The 14,887-nt window shown below is 60.3% G+C and overlaps 1 protein-coding gene across 1 annotated transcript; it reads left to right on the plus strand.

Moving 5' to 3' along the window:
* Positions 1-5,097: 5,097 nt before the first annotated feature.
* Positions 5,098-6,946, plus strand: IER5 (immediate early response 5). The gene has a single exon (XM_083867096.1). The coding sequence runs from the start codon at positions 5,634-5,636 to the stop codon at positions 6,333-6,335; it is 702 nt and encodes a 233-aa protein (XP_083723222.1). The 5' UTR covers positions 5,098-5,633; the 3' UTR covers positions 6,336-6,946.
* Positions 6,947-14,887: the final 7,941 nt, after the last annotated feature.

Genomic DNA, 14,887 nt, shown 5'->3' on the forward strand with positions numbered 1-14,887 from the left:
CTCGTTATCCCTGTGCCCATGGATGATCTCTCTGGGCTCCAGGCTCCCCACAAACCATGAGAAGGACAAGGTGGTCAAAGGAAGGGCCTTTCAAGAGGGAAGACATCATCAGGAAGGGAGGCAGTCGGTGCCTGCTGGCAGGCACAGATGTTTCATTTCGCAGTTTTCCTTGCTGGGAGGAGGGATTTGACACGGAGAGGATCTGCTGTGCCCTTGCAGAGGATCTGCTCTGCCCTTGCTGCTCTCAGCGGTGGCTGCTACTCTGTGGTGTGATTTTGTGGCAAGTCCCAAGGTCCCTGGTCCCCCTGGGGGAGCTGGAAGGAAGAGGGAAGCGGAGCAGGCAGCTCCTGGCTCGGGAGCATCCCTGTGCCACCTCCCCACCCCGCCCGGGCGGGAAGCAGTCACACCGAGGACACATCTGCGCTCTGGGACTGCGGCTGTCATTTGCCCCATGGCTACAGGGAAGGTGACATTGAGATACGGGGAGAGGGGGAGAATAATTAGGCTGAGCCTCCTTTGGGCAGGCGGAGTGCCCTGCGGACCGCCGGGCTGCGGCTGGCTCCGTGCGGAGTTCCTGGGATTAATTGGAGATGCTCAGCCCCAGCCACCGGGGCTGCTGCCTGCTTGAGCTCAGGCTTTGCTGGGGAGCAGATCACGGCAGTGAAAAACATGGGCTGTGCTGCATCCCTGGGCTGATTCTTTATGCCCTGGACACAGGGCAGCCTTTGGAAGTGGCACAGGACCCACTGCAGGCGTATCAGAGAGGGGAAAAAAAACCATACAGGAAGGTGGACTACAATAGAAGGGTTGTCTGATAGGAAACCCCGGACAAATAAATGCATTTTTTTTCCCCAGGAAACCCAGACCAGTTCTATAATCCACTGAAAGATGTGGGGTCACATTTTTTCCAAGGGAAACAGCTGCCTGAAGAAGCTGATAGCTGGGAGTGGGATTTGTTTTCCCCTCCTCTTTGTGTTTGGAGAGGCTGCTGAAGGAGTAGCAGGATATCTGATGGGCAGAGGGACAGGTCACTGTTCTCCAGGGGAGGAGAGGGAAATCCCAAGCCAGGGACTCAGAGGGAGGGAAGGGAAATTTTATATAATTTGTGTAGGGGGAGAAGGGGGAATCCCAGATCACTGGTGAAAGTTTAAAAAAAAAAAAAAAAAAAAAAAAAAAAAAAAAAAAAAAGTGTAGGAGACAGTTCTGCCTGCCTGGGATATCAGCACTATAATCTCTGCTATGGGAAGGGGGGTTTAACCCTGGAAACCCCCTTTGCTTTCTAGTACATGGCAGTGCTAGAGGCTCACACCTCACTGTGGTTTTGGGGTGGGTGTCTCAGCGCTCTCAGAAGCCCAGGGAGCTGCTTCCTCTCCTTGGGTGTAGGTCTGTATTGATTTGTTTGTATTTGTTTCACTTGTGTTTAGCTTTCACACATCAGCGATTGGTGTTTGGCTCTCAGGGCTGTGTTTTGGATGTTTCCCAGCTCTTCTGACCTTATCTCCAAGCAAGGATAAAGCAGAGCCGTTGGGAACCCTGGGGGATTAGTTACCAATATCCGATTGTGGCAGGTACAGACCACATCCATGTGAATCATTGATTTTTCTGGGGAAAAAAAACCCAACCCCAGACAACCTTCCTCCTCTTCCTCCTGAGCTCCACATGGGTGCCTGGCAATTTAGATGTTTATTCCCATCCAGAAATGAACTCAAGCTGTGGATGGATTCCCACTTGGAAACGTTCCTCCCTGTCCTCTGGTTTACGTCAGCAATCACTGGGGATGTGCCTGGGTCTCCCTGGGGCTTTGGCTGTCCTGAAGTTGTTTTTGCTCCAGGCAGCTGTTGATGTGAAGACTTTTCCCTCAGCACCGCTGCTGGTGAGGGGTTTTTGATTGATTTGCTCCCATCCTCCTCTCAGGGAGGTTCTAACTCATGAACCCCGGTGCCAATAGAAGACAGAGGTGTCAGTGCTCTGCAGGGACACGGGGACAGCGGGTGATGGATGCACACAGCCTGTGCTTTGAGGAGACCCTCATTTCACCGTCCATCCCAGCCGGAGGGTTTTCCACCTCTTTCCTGCATCTGGCTTCCCCCTGGGGCCTGGCCCGCACATTTGGTGCCAGCGAGGAGCCGGCGGGGGGCAGCGGAGGGGGCCGGGGGCGGGGGCCGGGCGCCGCTCTGGGAACAGGATCTCGCTAACCACATCCTCCTCCCGCGCCCGCAGCTCGGGGTGGCCGTGCTGGGAGCCAGATGGCCGTGCCGTGCCGTGCCGGGCCGGGCCGGGGCACAGGCAGGCTCGGGGGCCGGCAGAGCCCCGGGGCTGCCGCAGCATCCCCCGCCGCTGCCGGCCAAGATGCGACCGCACAAATCCCCGACGAGCATCCCGGCGCCAACCTCCTCTGCTGGGCGGCGAGGGCGGCTTGAAACGCCTCCAAAAGAGCCGGTGGTGTGCGGCGCAGCCCTCTGCAATTATTACTCGTACCACAAGCTGCTTCCTCCCTCGAGCCGCTTTTATGTCGCATTGTTTTCCTTTCCAGGTGGGCCTCCGGGGCTGCCTCCTGGCCGGCCACAGCTCTGCTGGCGGAGAGGCCACCTTTGTCTGCCAGCCAGCCCGGCCGCCCCTTCCTCCTCCTCCTCCTCCTCCTCCTCCTCCTCCTCCTGCTGCTGCTGCTGCTGCCAGAGCTATTTCGGGAAACAGCAGCTGAGCCGGAGGATTGTTAATTGTTCGCCAAACCCCTTCCAAGCCCGCTGGATCACATGAGGAGATTAGAGCGCCCGGTCGCACCCTTTCCCTCCGCCTCCTGGTGCCGTATCCCCCGCTGACCCGCGGGGCAATGTCCCTCGGGCGGGCAGAGGGAAGGGCCGGGCCGGGAACACCCAGCTCCCCGCGATGAGGGGCTCCCCGCAGTGCCCGGCTCCGGGAATCGCGGGGACATTGCCGTCGGGACGGGGCCGTGCCGGGAGAACAGCCCCGGCGGGGTGAGCGCAGAGCCCGGGGCACGCACAAGGCAGGCAGACAAAGCCAAGCCCAGGCGCTGACCTCAGAAGCTGCCATGTGACTCTGCCTCAAAGTTACTAAAGCATGACATCAGCCTGGGAGGGAGCGGCGGGGCTGCCACCAAAATACTGCCTGGCTTCAACCGGCTGCTCTGCCCGGGCTGCGCCTCCTGCGCTCCCGCCCGCCTCCTCCGTGCAGCCCCCCGAGCCGCGGCAAAGCATCGCCCCGTCTCTGCCAAGGGCACGGGCAGCAGGCGGATGTCGAGGCAGGGCTTTGGTGCGCTAGGAACAGCGTGTGATGGCTGTGCCTGATGCCAGGCAGGGTGTTGGTGGGTGAAACTCGTGGTGCTGGGTACAAGCTCTGCTGCTGGAGGCTCTGCACCTCTGCTCCTCCCTGCCGGTGTCCTGTCTGAGCACTGAGAGGGATGAGGGGTCACTCAGTCTCCATCCCCATCCTGCTAATCCCTGGCTAGAGCCGGGAGAGGCTGCTGGCCCCTCTGTTCCCAGGCAGGGTAGCAGCCAGAGAGAAATGGTGCCTCATGCCATCGGGGTGAGGTGGTGAGTGGCAGAACAGGTCAGTCTGCTCGGATCCAGGCATCTTCACCCCACAGAGCTCCCACGCTGTGCCTCCTCCACCTGCCTTGGGCTTTTCCCAGCTGCTGTGATGACTTTGCACTGCTGCATTTTGTCCCTGAGCTGGGATATGCTCAGCTGAGATGTATCAAATCTGACTTTCTGACCCAGGATACTTGTGCTGAAGATGCAAGTGCCCAGATCCCGCGAACAGCAGTCCCGGAGCTGGTGATGGATTTTCCAGGCACCGAGGGGACAGGGGTGGTGGGCAGGGGTGGTGGGCAGACGTGCTGGCTGTGGGTGAAGAGCCGTGACTGCAGCTCCAGGCATGTGAGCCCAGACCTGCCCTGGCTGGTTAGGCTGACCCGAGGGTTAGGACAGGGTGTTGCTGGCCCTCCGAGGTGCGGGAGCAGGTTTGGCGGGTCGGGGAGCCCTGGGTTCCCACCGCTGGAGCTCGCGTCCCTCCGGCCTCCCACGCCGGGTGTGGAGGGGACAGCCCCGCTCCCTGCGGCCAGGAGAGGCTCTCCCTGCTGTGGGCTGAGCTGGGACCTTCTGCCTGTGGGACCTTTTGTCTGTGGGGGAAGCTAGGCCAGGCTGTGTGGCTGAGTGTGCCCCGGTCTGGTCACTGCAGACGGAGCTCGGCAGGTTTGGTGGAGGAGGGAGGGGTGGGCATTTTGGGATGTCAACACTCAGGCTGACATGCTGTTGTGTCCGACACCCAGAGAGTGGCATTTGAGGTTTTCCATCTGTGTTTGACCAGGAGGAAAACATACATTTGTCCTGAGCGTGGGTTTCTTGTTTTGGTTTGGTTTTTTTGGGGAAGGCTCTTGCTATGTCAACTATGCGTTGGTGTGGCCTCATTGTCACCTATTTTTTGTTACCTCTGTGACCTGCCACCCTTTTGTCCTTCCAGAAAGCCAGGAGGACATGCTGACAGGTCCTGCCAACAAAACATCATGACAGCCTGTGGCCTTCCTTTGGGGGAGTCTGTGGACTCATCCCCTGGGAAAAAAGGGATGGAAGCAAGTTGTTATGTGTCAGCTGGGAGTGGAAACTGATACTCTGGGGCAGCACGCTGCACTTCCTTAATTTTAGGCCCTTTCACTTCTTTTCTGTTTGCAAATGGTGGTTAGTCCTTGGTGGAAGGAGGGTCCACACTCCAAGCTCTGAAACACCCTCCAAAGCTTTCTTGGAGGCTTCCCTGGTGCCTGGAGCTGTCTGGGGGTGACTGTGTCGTCCCCTGTGTCCCCCAGCCACCTGGCTGATCCTGCCACCAGCTTTCACAGCTACAGCAAGTGAGGTCTCAGTTCCCAGACAAGGTGCTGCTCGGAGATGTCCTGTTTGTCCTCCCCTGCAGCCCTTCCCAACCCTGTTGTGGATCTTCCTCTCTGCCCTGGGCTTTCTGTGAGCTTCACTGCCGGAGCCCTGGAGCAGAATCCCGCCTGGCAGCTGGGCAAGCACGGCTTTCTGCTGCACGTCAGGGCAGATTTTCCTTGAAATCCTCAAAGACACGCTTCGCCCTCCAGCCAGCGCCACCACCAGCTCCTTCTCTAACGCGATAAGATACCAGAGACGGGGGTGAAATTGTGGGAAACATTCCCAACCTGACAAAACGGAGGCTGAGCTCGGTTTGATTTGCTTTGTTCGGTTTTGTTTGTTTGTTTGTTTCTTTTCTTCTCTCCCCAAGGGACGTTTCCATCGCTTTGGGGAGCGGCGAGCCGGGGGTGCCGTGGTGGGCCCCACCGCTCGCGGCGCGCTGGCGTTGCCGCTTTAAGAGCCCTCTCCGCGGGGCGAGCTTTCGAACGCGCTGCCCTGCGCCGCCATTGGCCGGAGCGCGCGCGCGGGGGCCAGCCGGCGGTTGGAGCGGCCGGCGGCGCGCCCTGATTGGCCGAGGCGGGGGCGGTATAAAAGGAGGGCGGGCGCGTGTGCTCGCTCAGTCTGCGGCGCGAAGGGGCGGCGTGCGGAGCTGGAGTGAGGCGCCGATTCCGCTCCGCCCGGAGCGTATTTTTATTTTTTTTTTTTTTAATTTTATTTCTTTTCTCCCCCTTCTCCCACCGAGTTTTCCCCATGGAGTTCAAGCTGGAGGCGCACCGCATCGTCAGCATCTCGCTGGGCAAGATCTACAGCGCGCGGGGCCAGCGCGGCGGCCTGAAGCTGCACAAGAACCTCCTGGTGTCGCTGGTGCTGCGCAGCGCCCGACAGGTCTACCTGAGCGAGCCGGGCTGCCCGCCCGAGCCGCCCCCCGCGGCCGCCGGCCACGCCGAGGAGGAGCCGCCGCCCCGCACCGCCGCCTGGGCGGCCGAGGAGCCGCCGCCGCCCCCGCAGGACGAGCCGGGGAGGGACTGCCAGGGCCCCCGGCCGCGGCGCTGTTGCTGCGGCGAGAACCGCGGGGGCTGCGCCGGGGCCCCCCCGCCGCCGCACTGCCCCCGCAAGCGGAGCGCCGGCGAGCGCGGCCAGGCGGGCTCCCCGGTGAAGAAGCCCCGCCGCGAGGAAGAGGAGCCGCCGCCGCTGCCGCCGCCCTCGCCGCCGGGCGAGCAGGAGGACATGGAGACGGGCAACGTGGCCAGCCTCATCAGCATCTTCGGCTCCAGCTTCTCGGGACTGCTCAGCAAGGAGCCCAAGGGCCGGCGGCGGCCGCCTCTGGACGGCGGCGAGGCGGCGGCGGGTACGGCGCCCGCCGAGGCGGCGGCCGAGCCGGGACAGATCTGCTGCGACGAGCCGGTGCTGCGGACCCTCAACCCCTGGAGCACGGCCATCGTGGCCTTCTGATGTGCCGGCCGCAGAGACTGGCTCCCCGCCGCGGGCCGGGGGGCCCGGAGGTGACACCCGCCGAGCGCCGCGGGGCTCCGGCGCCGGCCAGACCCGGCCCCCTGCGCCGCCGCTCCGGAGGGACCGCGGGGCGGCGGCGGCGGCGCTTCCCCGTTCCCCGCCGGGCCCTCTCGGCGGCCGCCACCCGCCCTGGGAGCGCCCCCGGCCCTGCCCTCCCGGAATTCCCCTTCCCGGCAGAGCCGCCGCCCTCTCCGGCGCCCGGGGGAGGCTCCTCGGCTGCCGCCGACCCCGGGGGCGCCCCCGGCGGGTGATATTTTAAGCTTGGAAAGTATTAAGTTTATTAAATAAAGTCTCTATTTTGGAAAGGTTTAGGTCAGAACTGTTACATGGTGCTTTTTAAAAGTGTTTATTGAGAGGAACGAAGTTTACAGACGCTCTGACGGAAAGTCCTTGAGCCTGTTTGTTAGGCTTGGTAACTCCCGGTCTTTGTTGTATAAAGGCTTGGGGCTCCCGTAGGGAATTTTGTACAGTGTTCTCCTTCAGTGATGTATCTTGTTTTGTATAAAATGTAATTCTACGTGTACAACACGTATTAAATATTTTCAAGTGTATGAGCCTAGTTCCTGTTTGTGCCCCGGTGGCTGGAGGGGGAGGAGGGCAGTCAGCAGCCGGGGTGTGGTTCTGCGTGTCTGTGGCTGGATCCACCCAGCCTCGCCAGAGCCTTGGGGTGTGGGTTGGAGTCCAGCTCTTCTGGGAGCTGGGGAAAAAAGGGAACTTCTGTCAGGGTGCCTGGAGTCCTTCCTAGGCTCTTCCAGGCGCTCCCGCTGCTCTTCTGGGCTACAGCCTCTTCTCGGGGCCGGAGCTGCCGTGGCGTTTGAGGTCTTGCTCTGAAAGTACCTAATGTGCAGAGTCACTGTCCGTGGGTGGAAGGCGGTTACTAAATCCCAGAGGAGCAGCTGAGTGCAGTCTGACGAGGCCTTGGCACAGCTGGGCCCAGCACTGGCCTCCAGCGTTGCCTGCTCAGAGATCTGCACTGGGGCTGTGGGAGTGGGCTCTGCTGGGCAGAGCCCAGCTACTGCTCTGCGAGAAGTGTTTCTGTGCTTCTTCTTTGCTGTTACTTGCAGAATAGTTCAAACGATAAATATCAGGAGGGTTTTTTTCCCTCTTTCATTATCAGTAGAACTATAACTGGGTTAAAGTTCCTGTTCTTAGGGGTGGGGAGAAAAGTTTGGCCTCGGCTTCACAGTGAGTGCAGCGCCCCAAGGCGTTGTAATTAGACCGAATTGTGGGGGAATTTTTTTTTCCTCTGCTTAGTGCTGGAAGATTCACTAGAGGCTTCTCTGCTCCTAATTAATGAACTTTTCAACTGAGGATTTCATCTCTGGCAAGTCGAAGACGTTTGTTTGCTATGTAGTCTGGGATATCTGGCTGAACCTTGGGAGCCCGTTTTGGGTGGGGCATGGGAAGTGACCGGCATGGGGTGTTTAACACCTTGGATCTGTGAGAACGGGAGGTGTTGGGCTGGGTCATCCCACAGCAGGGGGATGGGAGAGATTAGGAGAAACTGCCTCGTCTGGGCTGGCTTTGAGGCAGCTCTACTACTTCGTGTACAGTTTAATAGCTCCTTATTCTTTAGGTAAAAGCAAAAGTCCTACCACTTTAATTTTCTAGGTAATTGCACCTAATGGTGACACAATTTCAGTCTGGTAGATGACACAAGGAAATGGGGTGTATGAGACATTCCTTTTCACTCACGGACCTGTGGGAGGGGGTGGGAAGGCACTGTCCCTGCTTCCCTTATACAGGTGCTCTCCAGGAGAACCTCACACTCTCACTGCTGTCTCTCAGGATCTCTCCAGTCAGAGGAGAATATCAGGAGAAGGAGGATGGCTACAGAGGACTATCCCCCCAGCGCTCCTGCTCCCCTCATGAAACACTCTGCTCTCAGAGTCAGAAGCTGGGCTGGAGAGTAGAAACAGCCTCCTGCTCCTGCACCAGCAGTTTCCTTCCCAAGGCTGGAGGGAGTAGGTTTCCTGCTCCTTGTCCACCAGCAGCATCTCTGTGGAAGTGGATGATTTTGCCCAGCTTCCAAATCCCAAAATGGGATGGGGGCACTCTTGATCCTGGCATTTCCAAAAGATTTCTGGGCATCCAACCCCTAGAAGATGAGCTGGTCCTGCTGGGCTGTGTGGCCCCAGTGTCCCTACACAGACAAGACCCAACCTCCCTCTGGCACAGAGCACCCAGCAGTGCTCCTATCTACTCTGTCTTCCAGAGCAGAGTTGTGCAACAGCTTAACTGCTGCTGGCCTCTGCAAACAGAGCAGAGACTGCCCACAGGTGCCCACGCAGCTCCCTGGGGCTCGTGTGATCTGTGGAGCTACCTGAGGTGAGCGAGTTCTCCCTTCCCGTGTCCCCGAAAGACCCGGCCTGGCTCCATCTGCCGTGCTGTGCTGAGCACGCCTCGCCTGCTCCCCTGGCTGTGCTCTTACCTGTGGGGTTTGCTCCCTGGGATGTCTGTGTCCCCGGGAGCCTCTGGCTGCTGTGCCTGAGGGGGACAGAAGAAACCAGAGCTGCCAGTGAGCTCTGCTGAGGGGTCTGGAGCAAACCAGCCTCAAGTCGGAAAAGATCCCTAATAATGGCGCTGTGTTACTTTTGGAATCGATTTTTTTGCTTGGTTTATTTTTTACTCACCCAGTGCCCTTTTTTTTTTTTTTTTTTTTTTTTTTTTTTTTTCCTCCAATTCCTGTAATCACTTTTGCCTTTTAAGCTGGATCTGTTTTCCTTAATTCACCTGTTTAGTTGTGCTGCTTCAACCCCTGGACTTTTCCTTCTGCTCACAGAGCTACTGAGATGAGGCTGATGGATGGGACAGCTGAGCAAGGACTGGGAATGAGCTAGAGGTGAGGCTAACAACCCAAACTCACTGCCCAGGCCAAAGCCGAAGGAGCGAAGAGAAGTGCATAAATAAGCCAGATAAAAATAAAAACTTCCATCACTTGGGAGAGGGGGTGACTCCTATGGAAACTGCCTCACCGGGTCGAGGAGGAGATGACTTAATGGGAATATGGCAGGATCCTACCCTTCCTAGAATAGTAACGAGCTGCTGGAAGCGCTTGCCCCGGCTGCTGCCCTTCCCCCAGTTCGGGTCAGGTCCCATGGGAGAGGAGAAGTGCTGGGAAAATCCTTCAGCACAGCCGGAGGGTGGGATAGATGCTGGCAGAGGGAGCGTGGCAGCTGGGCTGCCAGGGTGATGCTTGGGAAGGAGGGCAGGCAGCAGCCTTTCACTTTTCTCCTGCTGTAATCATCCAGGAGCAATCCTGGGCTACAGCTCCGGGCGGGTGAGCTGCGGCTCTCCTCAGGGATACCTTCTGGGGAGAGGGAACGACTTAAAACCGGCTCTCGCCAATAAGGGAGTGTCAAAGGTGTGAATCATCCCGGATTTCAAAGGTGTCTGGCCCGGGCCAGGTGCCAGCGGGGGCTGGGGGGGAAGCTCTCGGGGCTGCGAGCCCGTGGGGCAGCCAGGGGTTCGCAGGAGGAGGCTCCGCGTTTCACTCCGGCTGCTCTCGCTCCCTCCTGGCCTGATGCAACCCGGCATCCCCCGCCCATCCCTCCTCTCCTGGGGCAGGGGAAGGGGAGGAAGGCCCTGCACACTCAGTGCTGCAGCATCCTGTGTCAGCGCTCAGGAATCCGGCAGGCTGCGGGGAGGGAGGCGGGAGACGGGCCAGCAGCGGGGCTGTGCCTGCTGGGGCCTCTCCCTGCCTGGGCAGCCCGAGGCTACCGGAGCATCCCTGGGGGCTGCACCTCCTGGGATCTCTCCCTCCTGAGGGTATCAGAGCATCCCTGGGGGCTGCAGCTCCTGGGATCTCTCCCTCCTGAGGGTACCAGAGCATCCCTGGGGGCTGCACCTCCCGGGATCTCTCCCTGCCCAGGGAGCCCGGGGACACCACAGCAACCCTGGCGGGAAGCGTTGCCAAAGGCTAAACCCCAGGAGAGGGGTTTTTTTGAGAGAAGGAGGGATGGGGAGTGCTGTGGCACAGTGCTGCGTGCTTAGATGATCGTTCCAAAGGCTGACGAGAGGCATTCCTGGATCTCCCGTGCTGCGGGGCTTGCATCTGTCTCCAATGTACTGTGCTTGCCGGCAATGCTCTGCCAATGTATATTTAGGGTGGGTGGGGGGACCCCCCTCCCCGGTCCCCGGCGGGTTGGGGGGTTCTTGCAGGGGAGCAGGGAGAGGCTCCGTGTTTTCCTGAGCTGGGTGGTCCAGCCCAGGGGGAGGGGGAAGGCGGTGGAACTTGCTGGCAGGGCTAAGGCTCATGGAAAACTCCCGGGCTTCTTCCAAGGAGGATCCTTTGAGAGGCTGGAGAGGGGCAGGGAGAGGGGTCGGCACCGTGAGGGGGTGGCTGGAGTGGGGCAAAGCTGGCTGGAAGGTGACCAGAGCTGCCTTGGCAAGGAGGAAACCCGATGGAAGAGAGTTATTCCCGGCCAGCACGGTTCCCGGAGGCAGGGTCAGGGCCAGGCGAGCACCGGGGATGAGCGACAAACACAAACAAGTCCCTTCTCCCGGTCTTCTGGTTGTGATTTCTGCTCCCGACATGCAAACCCTGAGGGGCCTCCCTCCCCTCCCTCCTTCTCCCCAGCTGGGCGAGGGCTGGCCTGGCCGCCTAATGAAATGCAGAGCTGCTCGGGAGAGCAGGGGGGGAAAAAAAGGCTCTGTTTGAGGTTTTGTGCCTCTGGTTTCCTCTGGCCCTCTCTCCCAGCGGGGTGATTTATTGGTGATGGAGCCTGGGGAGAGGGGGAGGGAAGGGCTTAGAGCTGCAGGCAAATAGTCATCGTTTATTTCCCAAGCACTCACGCGAGGCAAAGGGAAAAAGGGGAGGAGAGGGAGGTAAACTGCCTGGGCAGGGGCTGAGGAGCATCATTTACTGGAGCTGAGCTCTCCCGAGTTCCTCCCAGCTGCTCTGGGGCGGTCTTTGAGCACTTTGCACACCAAAGGACTGGCTTTGAGGTGGATGCCCTCTCCCTCTATCCCAATTTTCTCACTTTCCCTCTCTCCTCTCCTCCCTCCGAGGCAATGGGGTGCTGAGAGCTGCCTGCAGGCATCTGGGCTGGCTCTCATGGCCCAGCTCTCGCTTCTCCGGGGCAGCCGGAGGCGGGGACGCCTCATCCTTTTTCCCTGTCCTGCAGCCACAGCCAAGGAGGCCAGCCAGACCTTTCCCAGGTTGGCAGAGCAGCAGAGATACCGATTTCGGGCACCTGCATGCCCCAAAAGTGACATGCTGTGACCCGCCTGGCTGCAGACGGAACCTGCAGCTACCCAGGCTCAGACCAGCCTTACTCTTAAGCCAGGCTTTAGGCTGTAGCACTGCCAGCAGCGAGGTGTCCCTGTCCCACGGGATGCTCTGATGTGCTGCTGCGTTGCAGGGTCACCTCCTGCTCAGGAGAAGCAGCCAGGGCTGTCTGTTTTCGTGCTCGCTGCTCGGCTTGGGAACGAATGCGGTTTCCTAAGGGGAAGGTCTCCTCCTCCTCCTCGCCTCTGCTGACAGCGTCTGACCTCAGCTGTCGTCCCTGGCGGTGCAGGGGATTAATCTGGGCCTCGGGACAGGTTGAGGCATGTCCAAGGCGGAGGAGAGCTTCATGCGTACAGACACAGAGGAAGGAACAAAAACAATTCCCAGGGAAATATTTTCCTGCTGCTTTTCCTGGCAGCGAGCGGAGCGGGAAGAAAAGACCTCGCTTTAAATTGCTTGCAGGAGAGAGAACTCCAGCCGGGGATCGGCTTTCCCTCGGCCTCCCGCACCCCGCGAAGCTCAGCCCCCCACCCCAGCCCCACACGGGGGATGGCACGAAGGGTGCTGAGCCCCCCCGAGGTGCCGCTCAGCATCCCGGGCTGTGCTCAGCCCAAGGATCGCCTCCGACTCCCGCCGCCTTGCCGAGCTCCGGCCGCGCGGAGCCAACGCTTTGGAAAGCGAGGGGAAGGAACCTCCGTCCCCGGCGCGGAGCTGCGGCAGGGTCCGCTGGTGGACTCTGCCCTTTGCCTGCTCCCGCCGCCCTCCTCCTCCTCCTCCTTGCGCGCTGTTTGCTTTGGCACGGCGCAGCCTCCCCCCTGCCAGCGCAGCCCTGCGCCCCCGGCTCAGCAGAGCGGAGGGAAGCCAGAGGCAGAGGCGGGGAACCGAGAGCAGGGAGGGAAATGGAGAAGCAGACGGGCTGCCCGGGCGGATGGGACACGCCGGTCCCGCTGCGGAGGGCAGGAAGGACACGGCTCGCTCGGAAATCTGGGTGGGCTGGGAGAGGCAGGAAAGGGGAGAGAGAGCAGGAAGCAGGGAGCGTGGTCGGGGTTGGGGGATGCGGAGGTGGGAGCCCAGTGCCGCCCCAGGCTTGGGCTGTGCGAGTCCTCAGCCCCGGACTGGGGGGTCTGGCGTGATGCGGTGCCTCGCTCCCTGGAGCCAGCAGAGGATGCTGGCAGTGCGGCACGGCAGCAGCAGATTCCCCCTGGCGCTGTCCCCCGTAGAGCCCCGCTCCCAGCTGGAGCCTGGCTGGAGCATCAGCAGGAAAAACCGGGGAGGAAGTGGCTGTTCCAGCCGTGTCCCACTCAGTATCTCAGATTTACTCCTGCTGAGCCGGGCATCGAGCACTGCAGGCAGGTGGGCTTTGCCAGCATACGTGGTTCTCCATCCCAGCTGCATCCATCCACCGCGGTGTGCGTTGGTGGAAGTGCCGAGCCAGGAGCCAGGGCAGGACGCAGGTTTGTGCCCCAGGCACGGTGCTGAGGGCTCCAAGCATCCCTGCCTTGCCTCACTGGGTGGAAGGAGGCTGTGGGAGCACTGCAGTGCTCCATCTCCATGGCAATGGGACTGCTGCTTTTTGAGGCAGGAGGCACTGATGTGGTTTTTCGCACAGAACTGGCCCAGGGCAGTGTTTTACAGCAGTCAGAGTGCAACATCAACAAGCATCTACAGTGCTGTGGGAATGGGCCACTTGTGAGGGGCAATGGGATACCCTCACCTCTCCGGGGTGGGAGAGAAACCCCTGGAGCCCAAACTTGCCCCCAGCCCAGGGCTGAGTGGATGGAAAACCCTCAGGACAAAGGGTGTGGGTAGGGCAGAGCTGGTCACTGCCCGTTTCCAGCCTTGTGTGCTCGGGTGGGAACATTCGGCCCCGTGAGCCCTTTGCCATGGTGGGGAGGCTGGGAGGAGCCACATCCGGAGGAAGGCACGACTCCCATGGGAGGGCAGGAGGGACGGAAGGACGGACAGGGGAGGGAACCGGGACTTCTCTTCCTGTCCTTTGGAACAGGTTTCTCAGGGAAGCTCTGGATGCCCAATCCCTGGAGGTGTCCCAGGCCAGGCTGGATGGGGCTTGGGGCAACCTGGGATAGAGGAAAGTGTCCCTGCACATGGCAGGAGGATTGGATCTTTTAAAGTCCTTTCCAGCCCCCAACTGTTCTAGGATTCCCTCCTCTGTGATGTGGCATGGCTGGCCAGGGAGAGTTGCAAAAACTCTCTCAGGTGTTTTCAAGCAGGGATTTACCCTGTGCCACACTCACCTGCCCAGCTCTGGCACCCAGCAAGGGCAGCACTCAGCAGCCTGTGCCTCTTCCTTCACTGCTGTGTCCCTGCCCTGCTTCGCTCTTCATGGAAAGCAAATGTCAGCAGGATGTAAACACAGGATGGAGGGAGCTGGGTATAAACCCCGCTGGATATTCATGGTGTTGTTCCCCCATCCCTTCTCAGAGCATGTCTCTGTCCTTAAAGGACAGCACTGCTGCAGTTTGTATTTCCCCCAGCCTTGTCCTTGTTGTGGTTTTCCAGGTGCATTTTGTGTGCAGGGGCCAATGTGCGGGGAGGTGGCCAGGGTGACACACGTCTCACGCTTGACCTTGTCTCCCTTTGGCCCTGGCAGCGCTCCCTGCTCTGGGCTCACTGAAATTCCCTTCCTGGAAACAGCAAAGGAGCCAACGTTTGCCTTCAGCTCGGGAGAGTGTGACGTGATGTCCCTGGTCAGTGGCCAGCAGGGGAGGGACCAGCCACGCTGGGCTCACAGCAGTGCCACTGGGCTGGCTGTTGCTGTGACAGCACCAGGAGACTCTTCTCAGGGGAGGCTCGTGTCCAGGCAGGAGGGAAAGCTGTTAAAAATAAACGGGGTGACGAGTGGCAGGAGGAAGGAGCCACCTCTGGTTGTCCCCACACTCCTCCCTGTGTGGGGAAGGGCGAGTGGGCTGTGCTGCCTGGAGAGCCGAGCACAGAGCCGGGCTCTGATCTCATCCCTGCCATGCTGGCAAGGTCAGTCCCCTCCCAGGTGACCCAGTGCCTCGCTGTCCCGGCCACAGCCCGCTCCTGCCCTCTCCGCTCCCGGGGGAGCCCGGCAATCCCGCCTTTGTGCCCGTGGCGGTCTCTGGAGCCGCAGGGCTCCCTGTGCAGGGCCGGCTGTGTCTCCTCCGGCTGTGGAGAGGCTCCGGGGGCAGCGGGAGCTCGGCCGTGCTCAGCCGTGCCTCGCTCTCTGCCGAGCACAGCCTGGGGGGAAGCGGCCGCTCGGCAAGAGCATCCTGAGCAT

Source organism: Zosterops lateralis (assembly GCF_965231275.1).
Source record: "Zosterops lateralis genome assembly, chromosome: 9".
Classification (NCBI taxonomy): Eukaryota; Metazoa; Chordata; class Aves; order Passeriformes; family Zosteropidae; genus Zosterops; species Zosterops lateralis.

Coding starts and splice junctions, on each gene's coding strand:
- IER5 (XM_083867096.1), top strand. CDS start 5,634: ATGGAGTTCAAGCTGGAGGCGCACCGCATCGTCAGCATCTCGCTGGGC.